General features: G+C 41.6%; 1 protein-coding gene across 4 annotated transcripts in view; it reads left to right on the top strand.

Moving 5' to 3' along the window:
* LOC105704472 (twitchin) overlaps positions 1-19,334 on the top strand; it is a 106,869-nt gene that overhangs the window by 59,009 nt on the left and 28,526 nt on the right. For all 4 annotated transcript variants that reach the window (XM_012433699.1, XM_012433698.1, XM_012433697.1 and 1 more), the window contains 27 exons: positions 7,002-7,127; positions 7,301-7,445; positions 7,602-7,741; positions 7,922-8,066; positions 8,144-8,285; positions 8,446-8,570; positions 8,634-8,987; positions 9,072-9,278; positions 9,684-9,992; positions 10,125-10,715; positions 10,828-11,133; positions 11,327-11,629; positions 11,864-12,148; positions 12,276-12,587; positions 12,674-12,976; positions 13,065-13,346; positions 13,438-13,737; positions 13,996-14,298; positions 14,376-14,657; positions 14,741-15,046; positions 15,500-15,802; positions 15,877-16,178; positions 16,266-16,545; positions 16,892-17,197; positions 17,278-17,552; positions 17,754-18,060; positions 18,178-19,059. In XM_012433699.1, the coding sequence (XP_012289122.1) occupies positions 7,002-7,127; positions 7,301-7,445; positions 7,602-7,741; positions 7,922-8,066; positions 8,144-8,285; positions 8,446-8,570; positions 8,634-8,987; positions 9,072-9,278; positions 9,684-9,992; positions 10,125-10,715; positions 10,828-11,133; positions 11,327-11,629; positions 11,864-12,148; positions 12,276-12,587; positions 12,674-12,976; positions 13,065-13,346; positions 13,438-13,737; positions 13,996-14,298; positions 14,376-14,657; positions 14,741-15,046; positions 15,500-15,802; positions 15,877-16,178; positions 16,266-16,545; positions 16,892-17,197; positions 17,278-17,552; positions 17,754-18,060; positions 18,178-19,059 (7,921 nt within the window). The remainder of the gene's footprint in view (positions 1-7,001; positions 7,128-7,300; positions 7,446-7,601; positions 7,742-7,921; positions 8,067-8,143; positions 8,286-8,445; positions 8,571-8,633; positions 8,988-9,071; positions 9,279-9,683; positions 9,993-10,124; positions 10,716-10,827; positions 11,134-11,326; positions 11,630-11,863; positions 12,149-12,275; positions 12,588-12,673; positions 12,977-13,064; positions 13,347-13,437; positions 13,738-13,995; positions 14,299-14,375; positions 14,658-14,740; positions 15,047-15,499; positions 15,803-15,876; positions 16,179-16,265; positions 16,546-16,891; positions 17,198-17,277; positions 17,553-17,753; positions 18,061-18,177; positions 19,060-19,334) is intronic.

The raw sequence follows: 19,334 nt of genomic DNA, 5'->3' as shown, positions 1-19,334 counted from the left end.
TCTTGCTCATCTTTGACCCCGATAAAATCATTAATAAGCTTTACTCATGGTGGAGCGGCTAAAATTAAATTAACATTTTGAGGAGTCATGGTATCGTTAAATTTGTAAATCTCTGAAATATGGTCCCCGGTGCAAAGTTTAGGGCTGGTCCGCCCTTAAAGTCAGTTTTACTGTTCATAAAAAGAAGATGAGTTTAACATCTTCGAATACTCTTCTGTTGTAAAAAATCTCGGGAAATGTTTAGGACTTTTCTTTGACGTTTCTGCAATTATGTTTGCATTCGGCTGGACGGCAAATAAAACTTATGGAAATTCTGGCTTCAATTTAAAGCCACGGTGGTATTGCAGAATGGTCCGATGACAGTCCCAATTAATTCATACATGCCCTGTTTACAAAAATCCTCCGGTAATGATTTATATCGGCGATGTCAATTGTTTCCATGATTTGAATTGCGTTACCAATTCGTGCTAGGTAACGATGAGTCTCCATGATGGACCCAAGTGCTGTTTCCTGTTGCAAGCAGTGCCGTGTAAAATACTATTTAAAACAGGACATAAGAAAAATATTTCACTAATGTTATGTCAAACAAGTATCTCTAGTATGGCAGGTGTTTGAGGTGACGTGAATAGTTGGGTACTATCTTCCAGAAAACCAAGAAAAAGAAGGATAACTTTTTAATCCGGGACGCCATATCCAATATTATGAATAGCTTTGGGTCCTTAAATGTCAAATAAAATATTCTATATCTCGAAATTGAATACCTTTATCGATGAATTTAGATTTTAAATCATTAAGATTTCTAGATGGTAGCACCCATCCTTTCCCATTACTCTATAATACCTTCTAAATAGTAAATGCTCATCACTGGCTTTCATTGCTCCACTGTGTTACCAGTGTTGAGATGTGCCCGAATTAACCAAGAAAGACCTTTTTCCTTTATTTTCGGTGGCCACGGATTGATAAGGATTTATAACTCCTCCGGTATTAAAAGCAATTAGGTACATGCTACGAATGTTCTTCTTCATGACTTCGAGCGACATTTAGACAATCCCTAGCCACCATCTTGAAAAATCCAACCATCTTCTCACTCGAAGAAACCATTGTTTGTTGCTTTTTTTTCTTCTCTCGTGGAGGCAGCACGAAGTAATTCAACGTTTTCCTTTCTGTCGAATATATACCTCCTCAAATTCTTCGCGATTTAAAATAATAGTAATAAAAGATAACATTTACCATCAAGAGACATCCAGAAATACTATATGCATTAATTGCAGCAATATACATTACTTCAACAAATCAATTATAGCATTTTTTATAGATATATACGAGTATTCTCCGACATCAAAATTTTAATTCTCGTGCGTAACATATTTGCGTATGATGCAAATGGTCTATAAGTCAAGTCATTTTTATTCTAGACGTCATATATCATTTTTAAAATTAATGCGGAGGTGTATATGGTCGAGGAAGTCTCGTGTTATGTCTATGGCGTTATTTGTTTCCGTGTTCATGTTTTACTTGTATTTTGTAGTCCTCGTCCAAAAGGTCGAGCCAGCTGAAACTGCTTGCGAATCGAAGTGTGAGGGTGAGACCAAACGTTACGTGAGACTATCGGTCCCTGAAGGATGCAAAGTGGTTTTTGTCTTGTCTTTTTTTCTCTCTCGTTATCCCGTCTCATCCTCCCGTTATAGTTTTCAGTTTTCCGAGGCCGGTTTTTTTGTGAACTCGCATTTACTTGCGACAAAGCACGGCTAATCCTTTATTCCTGACGAGCACTCGCCATCGTTAATTCGCCTCTCCAATTAGTTGTCTAATTATTCAGTTATATACATCTTAAAAATATTCCTAATATCGCCAGTGCTCATTCGAGCGAAAAATATTTCACACCTTTCGCGATAATTATACGGATTTAAATAAAATAATTCTTGTCGCTCACTGAACTTTTCTGTTTGCCCTGTTTATATAATAAAAGTACTGTGTCTTCAAGGGAAACCCAATCGATTTTCATTGAAGTTTTAACGAGCAATTTATCGTTCCTGCCGTTTAAAGTTCAAAATAATTAAGTTAAGTTAAATTTAGTTAAAAATAATTAACGATGGCGCGTGATTGGATCTTTTGAAGAGCTCTTTATGCGCTTATGGAGGCTCATCTTTCTTAGCCGAAGCGAAACGCGACTATAACCTTTATTTGTTTAACAGTTTCATGTTATGTGACACGAGCTCGTCTCTATCATTTTCATTTCTTGTATAAACTTTCATCAAACCCGTAACTATACTAAAAAACCGTGCTCGTCTCGCATATTCAGCATCCTCTACTAATTGCAATACATACTCCTGTAAAACATTATATTTTTTTTTAACTAGTATTCAGCATCCTTTACTAACTGCAATACATATTCCCATACGACATTACATCTTTTTTAACTAGAAATTTTTGGAGGTAATGCTTGGCCTCGGTACGTGTTCGAAATTACCGTGCACTTTATCAATACTTTTTTTACCGCAATTAATAATTTCGTAATTTTTGTCTTATAATTGCAACCGTATTTTTTTTTCAAAGTTTTGCTACATTTAGTATTTCTAAACTAAAATATTGTATTGTACCATGGCGGATTTCCGCCATATATATATATTTTTTTCTCGTGGAGTAATATTTTTATATTTCCAAAGTTGTAAAGATTTAAGTTAATTTAGAATATGGGTATTTTGATCTTTTTACAATTGTCATTAAATTATTGGAATGTAATTTATTTAACACATGGAAAACATAATAATTGGTCATTTATTGAATTTCCTAAGTACCAAGCATTATCTCAAAGTTAGTCCTGATGAAAAGAAATGGCGGAGTCCTGCAGGAGCCACCAGAAGTACAAAAAATCTGTCACATATTCCTTCTATTCAAAATACTTCTCGGACACTTAACAAACCTCCGTCTTTTCTTTTCAATAAGGCATAAAATCGACTCGCAGTAAATATTTCCAGCCCATGTACCGACTCGCCTCACAGTTCAATTTCATTCGACATAAAACGAAATCATAAGGCATCACCATCCATAGAACAAACGAATTTCATTTTATCTGTAAACGGAGATATACAAAGTTATATTAAATCGATATCAAAGACTTATTACCATTATCTACTCAGAAATGAAGAAAAAATTAATTATACAAGTCCCAGGAGTCCATTCAAAATGCATTTCTTTAACAAGATACTCTACTTTAGATTGTTTTTCTTTTTATTTCGTCTCTCTCCATTCCCATGGAATATCTAACGAGGGCACCGATCATCCGCAATTAATATCAATCTCATAAAATTATCGCCGCCACTTTCGTACCGCTTCGATCATTCTTGACGTATACATGTATGCCATATCTTTTTGTAAAATATCTCTGGACTCCTGAATGGCATAATCGGTAATAACAAAAAGAGGCCACTTGTCTCAGTCGGATCTGATGGCACTAAATTCTTGTTTCCGGTATTTCCACACCCGCCGCGATTCATTCCAGACTCTAGACTTCCGGTATTCTTTCCGCGGGCATTTTCCCGGCGTTGAGTAAAAAAAAGGCGAAAAAGACAGCTCGAAAAACGGCGAACACGTGGGCCAGTCGGTACAATTCGGGTTGTTAAAATCGGGACCACGTGTGGTCCCATTAACCACATTGTCTCGTGTGTGTGTCGGGCATGTAGGACGTCTTCGACATCCAGCGCAGGCCGAGTTTGCAGGAGTTAATCGACGACTGGCCAAAACTAGTGGTACGGGCCAAAGAGAAGGTTCGCTCACATCTTAGACGTTCGTTCGAAAGAAGCCTTAAGCAAAACCCGGCCTCCTCTGCGAGATGCTTCGTTTCTCTCTGCCTACACGAGACGTCGTCAAAGGCAGCGCCGAAAAAATAATCGGCAGGGTTTAATATCATCGACGGAACCGCAAAATTTACGTAGAATACGTCATTAAATAGCTCTTATGGCGATATTAGAGGAACACGATTGCGAAACGCCGACATTAGACGTGGACGTTTCAGGGCAGTCTCACTGAACGCGTCGGGCGTCACACACAGTGCGGCGCGGAACGTCAAGTCATTGTAATCGGTAATTGCTTTAAAAAAGATATTCTTCTGAGAATAACCCCGAGAGATAAATTGCTTTTAAGAGTACCTACATGGAAAATCCTGCAAAATTGTCCAGAAGCGCCATTTTGTCATATTTTGAAATTTCTCAAATTTTATTTCTTTAACTCAACTTTAACTTAACTTAATTGAAACGGTAGCTCTTATGGCAATATTAGAGGTACACGATTGCGAAACGCCGACATTAGACGTGGACGCTTCAGAGAAGTCTCACTGAACGCGTCGGACGTCACACACAGTGCGGCGCGGAACATCAAGTAATTGCTTTAAAAAAGATATTCTTCTGAGAATAACTCCGAGAGATAAATTGCTTTCAAGAGTATCTATACATGGAAAATCCTGCAAAATTGTCCAGAAGCGCCATTTTGTCATATTTCGAAATTGTTCAAATTTTATTTCTTTAACGCGAATTCAGAGTTTTGCTCTCTAAATTCTCGTCTATCGTTTATTTCCTTGCTGTGATTAGGCAAGCAATTACCAGCTATCGTGACACGTTTTCGTGCCTCCATTTACCCTAGTAGCACAAAATATTTGTCCAATATTTTCTGAATATTTAACGAATATCGTACATTTTGTAAATATTTACCAGACATTTGAAATATTTGTAGAACGTTTACTTTAGAATATTATCTCTATAATATTTACAAAATATTTGTCCAATATTTTCTGAATATTTAACGAATATCGTACATTTTGTAAATATTTACCAGACATTTGAAATATTTGTAGAACGTTTACTTTAGAATATTATCTCTATAATATTTATATAATTTTAGCTCCATGTGTTTTCATAATATTTTTCTACCAGATATACAAAACATTTCGTTTCATTTTAATACGAGTATTTTTTTTTAAATATTATCTGCCGAATACATTATAAACGTTTTAAAAGTATTTAAAATCAAAATCACACGTTTTGCTCCCATAATGAAATAGCGGGACGAAAATATTACAATAATTTCTCGTGTTTTTCCATACCAAATGAAGTGTCCGAAAATAGTCGTAAAGTAAAAAATGTATTTTTATTATGTTGACGAGTTAAAAAATACAATTTCTCCATATGTTTATAAATTATTAAAACTAAATATGTCATTGAGATTTTCAGGAAATCTACCAGCAATCTTAAAAAATCTGTCGCTTGAGATATTTAGCAAAGATTAGAAAGAAATATTTAGAAATTATTCTATGCTACTAGGGTGAGGGGGCCCCGTATCTTCGAGAAAAACGTATTCTACGTGAAAATAAAAAGAGAAAATAAAACGGGCCTTGGATTTTGGATTTGACTTTGAATGGGAGACCGTCTCGCCCTGCTTTGGACCCTCACAGCTTTCTCGCAAGAGTTTTTCCTCGCGATCAAACTGCAACGATGCCTCCGACGTGGTTTTCCTTTCGAGACCGTCGAGGTCGAATCGTCAAAGAAATGGCATGGTCCCCGTTGGCCGATTTGACATTTTTCCCTGCTTTGTATCGAGGGATTTTCGAGTGTGTGTCCAGCTTCTGGCCAGGACTCCAGATTTCGGTGCATTGTCGACATAGTTCTCGTCCCGACAATGAACGAAAACCCCTGAAAGAATCTACTCGAAGTCTGGGAGATCATCAACGACGTCCATGACGCATGGTCCCCGCCTATTTGATTGTCTTTTTTTATCCTGCTTGTCCTTGACAGAGACATTTACGCTTTCGCAATGCGCGGGCCAGACCTGCGATTGTGTATGTGTGGATTTCCAGCTTCTCGGCGGTGTTCACGAAATCGCTAGAATCCTTTTGGTGCTTTACCGATGTTTCGATCTTTGGAGACTTTACTCCATGACACCTTACCTACTAGATCGGAAAGTTAAATTTATGCGATATTTCCTACTTGGATCCTTAACGCGGGCTTTGCATTTCCAGGGTGTCAATTGTTACAAGACTTTCATTTTCTGAATTCTGTAAAATATTTTAGTAATGACAGTGCTATCGCGGTAATCAAGTGTAACGTGCAGGGGGTTTTTTAAAGTAACAATGGACGTCAGATTTTGAAGTACTATTACCGTCACCGTTACCTTTCATAGATCTCATTGATCGTTAAAATCGCATAAATTGAGATCAGCCCAATTTTCGCTAATCTCAATTTATCAATCTATATTTAGGAATTAATGACTGCAGAAAGGAGGAATGGGATTTTACTTTTACTTAGAAAATAATTCGTTTATCGCCATGTGTATACTTAATGAAGGAATTTAGACAAGAACTTTTAAATAACGATGTCGTAGATTAATGCCTTTTAATTCCATGCAACATTTTCGACATTTCAGAGTTACAAACATTATTTCACAATTTGTACACCATTTTCTGTAGCAATAATTCAATCATTCCATGGTCGAGTTATTTTAATAGCATTTCTATAATCTTCAACGTGTCATTGTTGGTATCCCATTTACCACGAAATTCTCACCTCATGTAGGAAGTATTTTGTGACGTAACTTGAGACTGGCTGAAAAGGCAAAGTATCTTCACTGATTTTCACTGACTACCCAAACTTTAACATTTTTTAAAAACATTTATTGTACTCGCGAATCACACTGTAACACACACTTCTTTCTGCACACTACACGACACGATTCTGGGGGTAACTTTATAGCAATTTCCCCCTTATTCTCAGCCCTGGCCGACTCTTAGCACCCACCATGGCGATTTTCTCCCCCATAAAAAATGACCCCTGCAGAAAATTGCTTGACGCACCTGAATTTTCCGGAATTCCAGGCGTTAAAGTCTCCAAGAAAAGACTCTTGGACATGTTCCTCGATTCTCGAGAGAATCCGACAAGGGAACGTCCCTTCCGTATTGCCACTAATTGTGTTTTTCCTTTTCCTTTCTTTTCCCGCTTTCTACACGGAAATAGAAACCGGAGTCCTTCTTGAAACCTTTGGTTGACCAATACGCCAAGGAGGGCAAAGACAAGAAAGTTGTCTTTGATGCGAACTTCTCGAAGCCAAATTGCAAGCCGAAATGGTTCTTCCGCAAAGACGTGAGTAACGTTCCTTCTAGCTTTCTGTTATCTATAAGATTTTTAAGATATCTATCACTAATGATAATAAAGTAATATTGCGAAAGATTCTTGATACTTAAGTTGCTAGACGAATAGAATGTATTTCTGGAATTTAATTTAACAAGATGAGTACATGGGACCTTTAATTGTAGGAACTCTTCGCATCGGCCAAGTACAAGTTCAAGAACGAAGACGACTCCTACCAGCTCATTATTCTCAATCCAAAAGTTGAAGACACTGGAAAATACACCATTGATATCAGTGGAGTCTCTAGCACTGCAATCCTCAATGTGGACGGTAAGTGATTAAAGGAAAATCGTAAACAATAATGTAAATCATGTGCCAAGTCGATCTATATTCTGATGAATATCCGATTTATCTATACCTTTTTACTTAATAGCATATTTTGAATTTCAAGATGATTATATTAATAATTAATGTCGACATTTTCAGAGCCTGATCCGTCGTACACTTTTACAAAGCCCCTCTCGAAGAAATCGAGTGGATTTGCAAAACACGAGGCCTACATGGAATGTACGGTTTCCTCGAATTTGGCTCAAGTATCCTGGTACAAAGGAAAAACCAAATTGGAGGTAAAGTTTATCTCCAAATACAGTTAATAAATTATAAAACGTTACTCCTTGCTTTAACCGACTGAAACTTTTTGATTCCATAACTGTTCAATGGCCGGTACATAAAATAGAGATATATTTTGTTTTAAATACATCGAGGGCAAGTATTTTGACATAATTTTATTGCGATATTTCTTTTAGGATGGTGACGTGTACAGTATATCTAAGGATATATCTGGAGTATGCCGACTTACTATTAAATGCGCCACCTTTGACGACAGTGGCGAATACACGTGCAAGATCAACAAACAAACTGAGAAAACGGACACGGTCCTTACTATAGTCGGTTAGTTTGAACTTTAGATTTAAACAATTGGACCAGCAATGCCAACGTTGAGGTATATATACAATAATTCATTTCAGAGTATCCTTACAAGTTTGTCAAGGTCCTGAAACACCAACAACAAGTTGAAAAGGAGACTATCACGTTGCTGTGCGAACTTGACGATGAAGCTGGCGATGTTAAATGGTACAAAGGAGATCAAGAAATAATGCCAGATAAAAGGTACTTGCTTTAAACAAAAATAATGGGACCCCAAGTCCTTATATATTCAAGTTTGCCATTCAAACTCTAGAGTGGTAGAAGACAATTTAAGACGTTCATATGAAAATGCACGCTTAGAATAGTAGGAACCCTAATTAATTATCCAATGTCTGTACGTCAGAATACAAATTAAGGAGGATGGTCGCAAGAGGAAGCTGATCATCAAGGATGCAAAAGTCACAGATGCTGGCCTCTTCTCTTGCGTGAGCAACGCCGACAAGACAGAAGCCGAACTAGTGATAAGCTGTGAGTAAAAATGGAGCATTAGTTGAAGATAAGAATAATGATACTGATCGGACTGTCTTTCAGACTTGAACCGCTTCAACAAGAAGCTGAAAGATACCGTCGCGGTGGAAAGAGAAAAGTTGGTCCTGGACGTCGAGCTTCAAGATCAAACGGCTCCTGCAAATTGGTTCTTCAACGGGAAACCTATCGAAACAAATGACAGGATTGAAATAAAAAATCTCGGCGGTGGTAAACATCAGCTGGTCTTTAACCGCCTGGAAATGTCGGACGATGGGGAGATTACTTGCGAAAGTGGAGAACTTAACAGCTCCTGCAAGTTAACAGTTAAAAAGGGAGAGAGCAAGCCTATTGCCGAGATACCAGACAAGGTTGAAGGACCTTGCAGTTCTCCGATCGTATTTGTTATTCCCTTCAAAAGTACGTTTTTTACGGCAGAATGTAGAGAAATATAGGAACGGCAGATTTTCCATTTTTTAATATTTATAATTGGTATTTCTTCAGTCGAGGGCACCAAGCAGAGTCAGGTAGAAGCCAAGTTATTGAAGGATGGTAAGGCTCTGCCATTGAAGGATGTCGAAGTCGTCGTGGGCGAGGATAAGATCACATTTAAGATCAAGAAACCACAACGTGACCTGTCCGGCATTTATCAACTGAAAATTGGCAATGCTCAGGGCGAAGAAGTCGCAGACGTCAACATTGTCATGCAGGGTACGATTTGACTTTCTGCACAATTATACATAATTATGTATATTTATATATATTCATAATTATACAGATTTTCATTTACCAAGTATAAGGGGCAATTCTTGATAATTTCATATTTGAAATTTTCTCTAAAAGAATAGGTGTAATAAATACTAATTACTATTTTTCATAAGTTAACACTTTGCGGTCCATGATAAATGAATAACAATGTAAAATCTTCCATTAATATACTTGTTGTCGATTCGTTTGAATCATACAATAAAAGTTTTTACACCGCAACAATAAACTGAAACGTCAAAATTCGCGTGACGGTTTCGTGCTGCCAGTGGGCTGCAAAGTATTAAACAATTGCAATTCTTGTATGCTTAAATGCTTTGAAGGATATCAATTTTTCATTTTTGTCGCTAGATGTTCCATCTCCACCTCAAGATGTCGACGTTACCGACGTCTTCCAGAATTCTTGCGTGGTGAAGTTCAAGCCATCAAAGGATGACGGTGGCTCGCCAATCACCAAATACGTCGTCGAACGATTGGATTTGAGTTTGAAATCCCAATGGGACAGTGTTGGCGAGGTGATGCCAGGAGAAAAATGCGTCTACAAGGTGGAGGATCTCGTTGCTAAGAAAGAGTACAAGTTCAGGATACGAGCTGTCAATAAGCTCGGCTCCAGCGAGCCCGCACTCTTCGCCAAGCCCATCCTGGCGAAAGATCCTTGGGGTAAATTCTTGATCCCTCGTCCAGCATCACCTTTCAATATATTCTTATTGATTCGAAGTCGTGAAATCTAGTCTGTAATTACATTCTTATTAGGAGCCAACCTCTCTAATATTAAACAATAATTATCTTCAGACGAACCCGGGAAACCTAGCAACGTCGAGGTCGTCGACTGGGACAAGGACCACGCGGACCTGACCTGGGTCAAGCCCGAAGACGACGGTGGAGCACCGATCACAGGATACATCATCGAGTACAAGGAGAAATTCGGCAAGGAGTGGGTCAAAGGAAAAGAAATCGAAGGGGACGTCACCGGTGCGACTATCGACGGCCTAAAAGAAGGCACTCAATACGAATTCCGTATTCGAGCTGTCAACAAGGCGGGACCTGGAGAACCTTCGGACGCAACCAAACCGATCATTGCCAAATCTCGCTTCGTGAAGCCTTTCATCATTGGAGAGCAATTAACGAACCTGGTCGTCAAGAAAGGACAGGTCATCAAGTACGACATCAAGTACGGCGGTGAACCAGAACCAGAAGTCCATTGGTTCCTCAGTGGTAAAGAACTGGTTCAAGATTCAGCGGAAAGGCTCACCATCGACAAATACGAGCGCAATACCGTCCTGACCGTCAGAAAGACCACCAGACCAGATTCTGGAAAGTATAAGCTCGTTTTGACAAACGGATCCGGCACTTGCGAGAGCATCGCCGATGTTGTTGTCCTCGGTAGGTTCAGTGCTTCTTTACCCAATGTCTGGATACCAAAGATGTTAATAACGATTTTCAGTATGATTAACATTTAACGAACGTCATATATAATGAAATTAATTACTTTTAGACAAGCCTTCCATTCCGCTTGGACCTCTAAAGGCCGAAGAAGTCCGCTCGGACCACGTGACCGTGAAATGGGGCAGACCAGAAGACGACGGAGGTTCCGCTATTACCGGATATGTCCTGGAAAAAATGGATATGGACACCGGACGCTGGATACCAGCTGGAGAAGTTGGTCCAGACAAAAATACGTTTACCTTCCAAGGGCTTACTCCCAAGAAGAAGTATAAATTCCGCGTTAAGGCCGTTAATAAGGAAGGAGAGTCGGAACCTTTGGAGACCGAAGAGGGCATAGTCGCCAAAAATCCTTACGGTAATATTATATATTTCATCAAATTGATATAAAGACATCTTAAGAACAAACACGAGTACATAGCTACTCGAAATAAAATGTGTGTCCTCATCACGGACCTGGATGTAGACCTCGGACTGAAGTCTGACCGAAGTATATTATCATTTCTACTACACTTTTTTTTTTTTACTAATCCAAATGTTTCTGTAAATAGACGAACCTGGCAAGCCTGGTAAACCGGAGATTTTCGATTACGACAATGTCAGCGTGTCCCTGAAATGGGCTAAACCGGAGAACGATGGTGGCAGACCCATTAGCCACTATGTCATCGAAATGAAGGACAAATTTTCTGCGGATTGGGTCGAGGTCTCGAAAACCACCGATGCGACTCCGGAGGGAAAGGTCGAAGGCCTCAAGGAAAAAATGATTTATCAATTCCGCGTTCGAGCTGTCAACAAAGCTGGACTTTCCGAGCCTAGCGAACCTACCGACAATCATTTGTGCAAGCACAAGAATCGTAAGTCAGGAAGATCCAAATTTCTATTCTTATGTCTTTAATATAAACCTTATAAATGTCGGCAACGTGACGCTAATGTTGCCATTTGAATATTCAAAACGGCATTACCACCAAAAAGGGTATAGATGAATTCTAATTTATCATACGACACATCGAATACATTAAACTTTGTCTGGTTGAGATATCTTTCATTTAGAGATTAAATGTATGTAATTATTTTTTCCATATTCGCAGTTAAACCCAGGATTGATCGGACGAACTTTAAGTCTATTGTCATCAAGTCCGGACGTACGCACAAGTGGTCTGTAGACATAACCGGAGAACCTCCTCCAGAGATCAAATGGGTCTGGAAGGACACCATCCCGTTGTCATCCACGGATAGAATTAAGATCGAGAATATCGATTATCACACAGACTTCAGCATAGTAAACGCCATGAGAAAGGACACCGGAAAGTATACCCTAATAGCGGAGAACTGCAACGGCAAAGACGAAGAATCCGTCGAACTTACCGTTCTCGGTAAGTGCCCATTTCAGAAAACAATTATCCAAATGACGTTCCAGAACTTGAACTTTCCGGGAAAAATGCCCGTCGATAATTCCACAGATCACCGACAGGAGTTATTAACAATCTTCTGAAATTTTAGGGAAACCAAGCCCACCCAAAGGTCCCCTCGAAGTGTCCGACATCACAGCAACAAGTGCCAAAGTCAAATGGGAAAAGCCAGAGGATGACGGCGGCTGCCCCATCAAGGAATACGAGATTGAGAAAATGGACACCAAGACTGGAAAGTGGGTTCGCGTGGGCAAAGTGCCCGGAAACGCTCCCAACACCGAATTAGAAGTTACAGGACTTAATCCAGGAAGCGAGTACAAGTTCCGCGTTACAGCCATCAACGACGAAGGCGACTCCGAGCCTCTCGAGAGCGAACGCGGAATCATCGCTAAGAATCCATTTGGTAAATAATTCTTTAAGATGTATACTCAATTAATTAATAACAGTTGGTAATTATCGAGTCACTTATTGGTGCGACAATCCCTGCAGACGAGCCCTTGAAGCCTGGTACCCCAGAGATCACGGATTACGACAACGAGTCCGTAAGTCTGAAATGGACCGCACCCGAGCACGATGGAGGAGCTCCGATAGAGAAGTACATAATCGAAAAGAAGGATAAATACAAACCCGATTGGGAGAAAGCAATAGAAGTCCCTGGAAATCAGCTGGAGGGTAAAGTCGCAGGCCTGAAGGAAAGAGGAGAGTATCAATTCAGGGTAATCGCCGTGAACAAGGCTGGACCTTCGGTACCTTCGGATGCCTCGAAAATGCAGATCTGTAAACACAAAGCACGTAAGTAACGAGAGACAATGTGATCGACAAAACTTTGGAGGTCCTTATTGATCGATGGTATTTAAATTCATTTTTTTTCGGTTCGCAGTGAAGCCCAGAATCGATCGAACGAACCTGAAGCCAATTATCGTGCGCGCTGGAAAGCCGATTAAGTACGATGTGGATGTCCGAGGTGAACCACCGCCAGAGATCACATGGTTCATCGGAAAAACCGAGGTCAAGACAGGTGGAAACATCGAAATAGTCAATGTCGACTATAACACCAAAATCAGCGTGACCGACTCCATCAGGAAGAACAGCGGACTTTGGAAGATCTTGGCTGTGAATCCACATGGCCAGGATGAAGCCGAAGTAGAAGTCACCGTGCTCTGTGAGGAACCGATTCGCACCATTAGATATCATAGAAACGTTTGAATAATCTAATTGTGCCTTGTATAATTATTTAATTACGTGTTCAACAGCTGTACCAAGCAAACCCACGGCCCCGCTTAAGGTCAGCGATATTACGAAGAACAGTTGCAAGCTGAAATGGGAAAAGCCAGAAGACGATGGTGGAAGACCGATCACCGGGTACCAGGTTGAGAAGTTGGATAAGTCCACTGGTCGATGGGTTCCCGTGGGACGAACAAACGAGCTCGAGATAGACGTTAAGGGACTCCAAGAAGGCCACGAGTACGACTTCAGGGTCAAGGCCATTAACGAGGAAGGAGAGTCCGAACCTCTTCAAACGGACGTTCCTATCGTGGCCAAGAATCCTTATGGTACATTTCGTTACATCAATATTATATATCAAAACGATAGAAGAGTAAATATAAATAGGTTTTGGGAAAGAGGTGAATAGCACCGGAACGAAAAATTGAATTGAAAACATACATGGAGATCTCTTAACTAAAAACCTTTCGCAAAATATCCAAGTATAAATGAAATAAGTATATTTAATATTCATTTTCTTAACACTTTGGGTAACGTTAAAGGTTAATTCAACGCGTAGGTATATCTAATCTTAATTTCCCTTTCAGACGTGGCTGGCAAGCCAGGCACTCCGGAACTCGAAGACTGGGACGTCGATCGCGTCGACTTGAAATGGCAGCCGCCAAAGGACAACGGCGGAGCTCCCATAACCGGCTACATAATCGAGAAGAAGGAGAAATTCCAAACTCACTGGGAGGAAGCTTTGGTTACGGATTCCCCTCAGCCGAAAGCCCGAGTTCCAGGGCTCAAGGAAGGCTGCACGTATCAATTCCGCGTCCGTGCCGTTAACAAAGCTGGACCCTCCGAGCCCAGCGAACCAACCAAACCGCACGTCGCAAAGGCCCGCTTCCGTAAGTGAATTAAAAAAAGTAACCAAAAGCATATCAATATTTTGGAAAAACAAGGACCTAACTTTATTTCCCTACAGTTAAGCCGCACATTAATCGCGACAAGCTGCAGACCGTGAAAGTCAGGGCAGGTCAGCTGGTGAAGCTCGACGTGGACGTGAAGGGAGAACCACCTCCAACCACCACGTGGAGTTTCGCCGGTAAAGTCCTCGAGACCGGTGCCAATGTTAAAATCGACAACGAGGACTACCTGACGAAGATTCAGCTGACGAACACGTCTCGCAAGATGACCGGGAAATACACGATCAAGGCCGTGAACGACTCTGGCCAGGACGAGGCCGACGTTGAGATCATCGTGCTTGGTGAGCGATCTTGCCTAAGGATCACAGGATTCATTCTGTTGGGTTGTGCACAAGTAGGTACTTATTAATATTCAACTGTTCAGACAAACCTGGCAAGCCCGAAGGACCTCTCGAAGTGAGCGACGTGCACAAGGAGGGCTGCAAATTGAAATGGAGCAAACCCAAAGACGACGGTGGCTTGCCATTGACGAGCTACATCGTTGAAAAAATGGATGTCACAACAGGTCGTTGGGTCCCAGCCGGAATTGTTGACCCCGAGAAAACCGAACACACTATCACGGGTTTGGAACCTGGAAAGAAGTACGAATTCCGAGTGAAGGCTGTCAACGAAGAGGGCGAATCCGAGCCGCTGCAGACCGACACCGCCATTGTGGCCAAGAATCCCTACGGTATAAACATTTTTTTCATTTTTATACATCACTTCCTTTGAAGTCTAGCGTTCCTCAGAACCGTTTTGTAACGTTTTCTTATGATTTCAATTGCACTGGTAGTAAACAATACTTTTTATAGTACAATTTTCTTTACTCCGTACCCACTACCGGTACATAACGACGGAGATTAAGAAATTAACTTACGCTTTTGTGCGTCAATAAGTTTCCGATACAATGGAGTAACGAATTCAAGTCTACGTCCATTGCAGAACCAGAAGAAAGATATATGTAAAAATGTGATCATAATCGGCCCAATTGCAATTCGAGTTAGGACACACGTACAAACGAAAGTTTGAAACTCGAAATTCATTTTCACGGACCCACTTGCGATGGCTTATCCATAATCGTTGTGTAAACATTTTTAATAGACGTCCATCTGATCCATAATCGTTGTATAAACATTTTAAACAGACGTCCCTGCCGCCCCGGGTCTCCCGGAGATAGTCGACTGGTCGGAGAACATGGTGAAGCTGAAGTGGGAGCCTCCCATAAGAGATGGCGGCGCCCCGATTACAGGGTACATCATTGAAATGAAAGACAAATTCGGCAAGAGCTTTGTCAAGGCTGTGCAAACCGATGGACCCGCTTGTACCGGAGTGGTCCAAAAGTTGGAAGAAGGTAACCAGTACCAGTTCCGGGTACGAGCCGTGAACAAAGCTGGTCCTGGTGAACCCAGCGAAGCCACCAACCCCCACACCGCTAAGGCTCGATGGTGTAAGTATTTCATGATGATGAAAAAGTACTAATTGTAAGTACGTTTAATTAATTCTTGGATGTATGGTCTACAGTGAAACCGTACATCGACCGAACCAATCTGCAACCCGTGACTGTCAAGGTCGGCTTGACGGTGAGCTTGGATGTGAACATCATCGGTGAACCTCCTCCAACGGTGCAATGGTTCTTCAAGGACAAGGAATTATCATCCGACGAGATAATTCGCATCGATAGCATCGACTACAACACGAAGTTCTTGATTCTGAAGGCGAAGCGAGCCCACTCGGGAACTTACAAGATCAAGGCGAAGAACGAGGTCGGCGAAGATACCGCCGAGGTCGATATCACGATTCTGGGCAAACCGAGCAAACCTAAGGTGAGGCTTCAAAATCGATATCTATGTTTAATTGCGAGCTACGATTGATAGTACACTTTATCTTGCAATTCTTCTGCTTCTCTTCAGGGTCCTCTCGAAGTGTCGGACGTCACCAAGCACGGATGTAAACTGAAGTGGAAGAAGCCAGAGGACGACGGCGGTACCCCGGTAGAGTATTACGAGATTGAGAAATTAGATCCTTTGTCGGGGCAATGGATACCTTGTGGAAGGTCCACGGAACCGGAAGCCAACATCACCGGACTTCTGGAAGGCAAGCCATACAAATTCCGGGTGAAGGCGGTGAACAAAGAAGGGGAATCCGAAGAGCTGGAAGCCGACAAGTCCATCATCGCCAAAAATCCATTCGGTATGATATTTTAAATCAAACTCATGACACGAAATTTATTAAGTTTGCACGTTAAAGAAGAGAAGCATACCAAAAGAGATGAAACACTTGTTCTTTTTTTTTTTTACAATTAATTACCATTTTCATTCATCATTGCGCGTTAATATCGTTATGGCTAAAACAACCGAACACGTGGGGTGTTACCTACATGAAAGGATAGTTAAAAATAATTGATAATACTTCTCTTTGACTTAAAAGTTCCACTTTCGTCGCATGTGATAGACTCCGACTTTTTGCCCATGTAAACTTTTGTAGAATCCGACTGGCACTCATTTAGCATATGACAGAAATGTGACATTCTCAACAGATGAGCCCGGCAAGCCTGGACGTCCCGAGCTCAAGAACTGGGACAAAGATTTCGTTGATTTGGAATGGACTCCTCCCAGAGACGACGGAGGTGCTCCGATCGAAAGATACATCGTCCAAATGCGAGACAAAGAAGGAAGACAATGGATCGATGTCGCCAGGGTCCCCGGGGATCGTACAGTTGCCAAAGTGGTCGATGGTATCGAAGAAGGCCACGAATACGAGTTCCGAATTGTTGCGGTAAACAGAGCTGGTCCTGGAGAACCTAGCGACACTTCAAGAAGTGTCGTAGCGAAACCACGTTTCCGTGAGTAGACCATTATTAATAAAAGAGTCCAAATAAGTGAGATGAATTGCGGATACTGATGATGGTTCGTGCGTTATTAGTGGCTCCTCACATCGACCGGAAGAACCTGCAGAAGAAGGTCATGCGTGTCGGACAAATGCTGCGAATGGAGGCTGACATTAAGGGCGAGCCACCTCCAATTGTCACCTGGAAACACAAAAATCTGGTCCTGAAGTCAGTGGACCGCTTGAAGATCGAAAACGAGGAGTACCACACTACGTTCGTCCTCAGCAAACTCCAACGTTCCGACACCGGAACTTACACGGTCACTGCCAAAAATGACAGTGGCACCGATGAAGTTGAAGTGGAACTCCAGGTACTATTTTCATCGATCTTCTATTTATGACACGGGATGAATCTCCGAAATTAATTCTGTAGCACCATTATAGTTGTCTTTACAGTTCACAAAACTTCAGAGAACTATACGCTTCCACGAAGAAAGGATGTAGTCATCTAAGAGTTTTATTAATATTGAATGTCATGAACGAATGTTGAAGTAACCGTTTTGGTTTAACAGGTTGTCAGTAAACCGAGCAAACCGAAAGGACCTTTGGACGTATCCGACGTGACAGCTGAAGGATGCAAACTGAAATGGGACAAACCCGATGACGACGGTGGTGAACCTGTTGATCATTACGTGATCGAGCGGATGGACACGGACACAGGAAGATGGGTACCTTGTGGAACGAGCAAAACTCCTGAAGCCGATGTGACCGGATTGAACGAAGGAAAAGATTACCTATTCCGCGTAAAGGCTGTCAATCCTGAAGGAGAGTCAGAGCCATTGGAGACAACCATACCGATAACTGCCAAGAACCCATACAGTAAGATTTCCAAATCATATATAATAGTAATTTACATGAACATTAGAATCATAACGTTACGATCCTACTTTCAAAAGTACCCTGTAGTGGCAGTTTCTAAATAAAATTGTTGCGCAGGTGAGCCGGATGCACCTGGCAAGCCGCAATTTAAGGACTGGGACAAGAGTCACGTCGACCTGAAATGGACTCCTCCAAGGAACGACGGTGGAGCACCGATAGAAAAGTACATAATCGAGAAGAAAGATCAGTACGGAAAATGGCAGAAGGCTGCAGAAGTGCCAGGGAACAAGACCGAAGGCAAAGTCGGAGACCTGGTCGAAGGCCAGAAGTACCAATTCAGAGTGAAAGCAGTCAACAAGGGAGGCCAGAGCAAGCCTAGCGAGCCTAGTGACACCTTGATAGCCAAAGATAGACACGCTCCGCCAAAGATTGACCGTAGTTCTCTGAAGGACTTAACGATCAAAGCAGGGAACCACATTCGCCTCGATGTCAAAGTCACCGGCGAGCCGCCTCCAACGAAGACTTGGTTCTTAAACAAAGCCAAGCTGGAATCACAAAATGGTCTGACCATCGAGCTGGAAGATTACAAGACGAAATTCGTCGTGGCATCTGCTACCAGGGCCCACTGTGGTACCTTGACTCTGAAAGCCGAGAACGACTCCGGCAGGGACGAGGCCTCCATCGAGATTCTGGTCTTAGACAAACCGGGCAAACCGGAGGGCCCGCTGAAAGTGTCCGACGTGCACAAGGAAGGGTGCACCTTGAAATGGAACCCTCCACTAGACGATGGTGGTGTTCCCATTGAACATTACATGGTCGAGAAAATGGACACGGAGTCTGGTCGATGGATCCCAGTGGGGCGAACGAAGGAACCCAACATGGAGATAGAAAACTTGGTACCAGGGCAGGAGTACATGTTCAGGGTCTCCGCTGTCAATGCCGAAGGAGAGTCCGAACCTCTGGAGACTGACCACGGAATTATTGCAAAGAATCCATTTGGTAGGTTATTACTCCTAAAGTCTTGGGCACAAGATGTTGTTTTGCGAAAAATATTCGTTGAAGCCACGTGTTCGATATGAATTATTGTCTTTGAGATCCTTCTCCGGAAAAGCCTTCCACCATCTGCAAACCTCTCGTACGAGCCATCGGAACGTTTTCTTTCCCCAAACCCTAATCTAAATTCATTAACGTCATCGCGAATCATTATCTGATTTCTGATTACAGTAATCACCTATGGTGAATACTTGCCATTAATGCCATTTGAACTCCACCAT

This window comes from Orussus abietinus, unplaced genomic scaffold, assembly GCF_000612105.2.
Source record: "Orussus abietinus isolate OABI.00-Male unplaced genomic scaffold, Oabi_2.0 scaffold91, whole genome shotgun sequence".
Classification (NCBI taxonomy): Eukaryota; Metazoa; Arthropoda; class Insecta; order Hymenoptera; family Orussidae; genus Orussus; species Orussus abietinus.
This window is presented reverse-complemented; position numbering and strand designations above follow the sequence as displayed.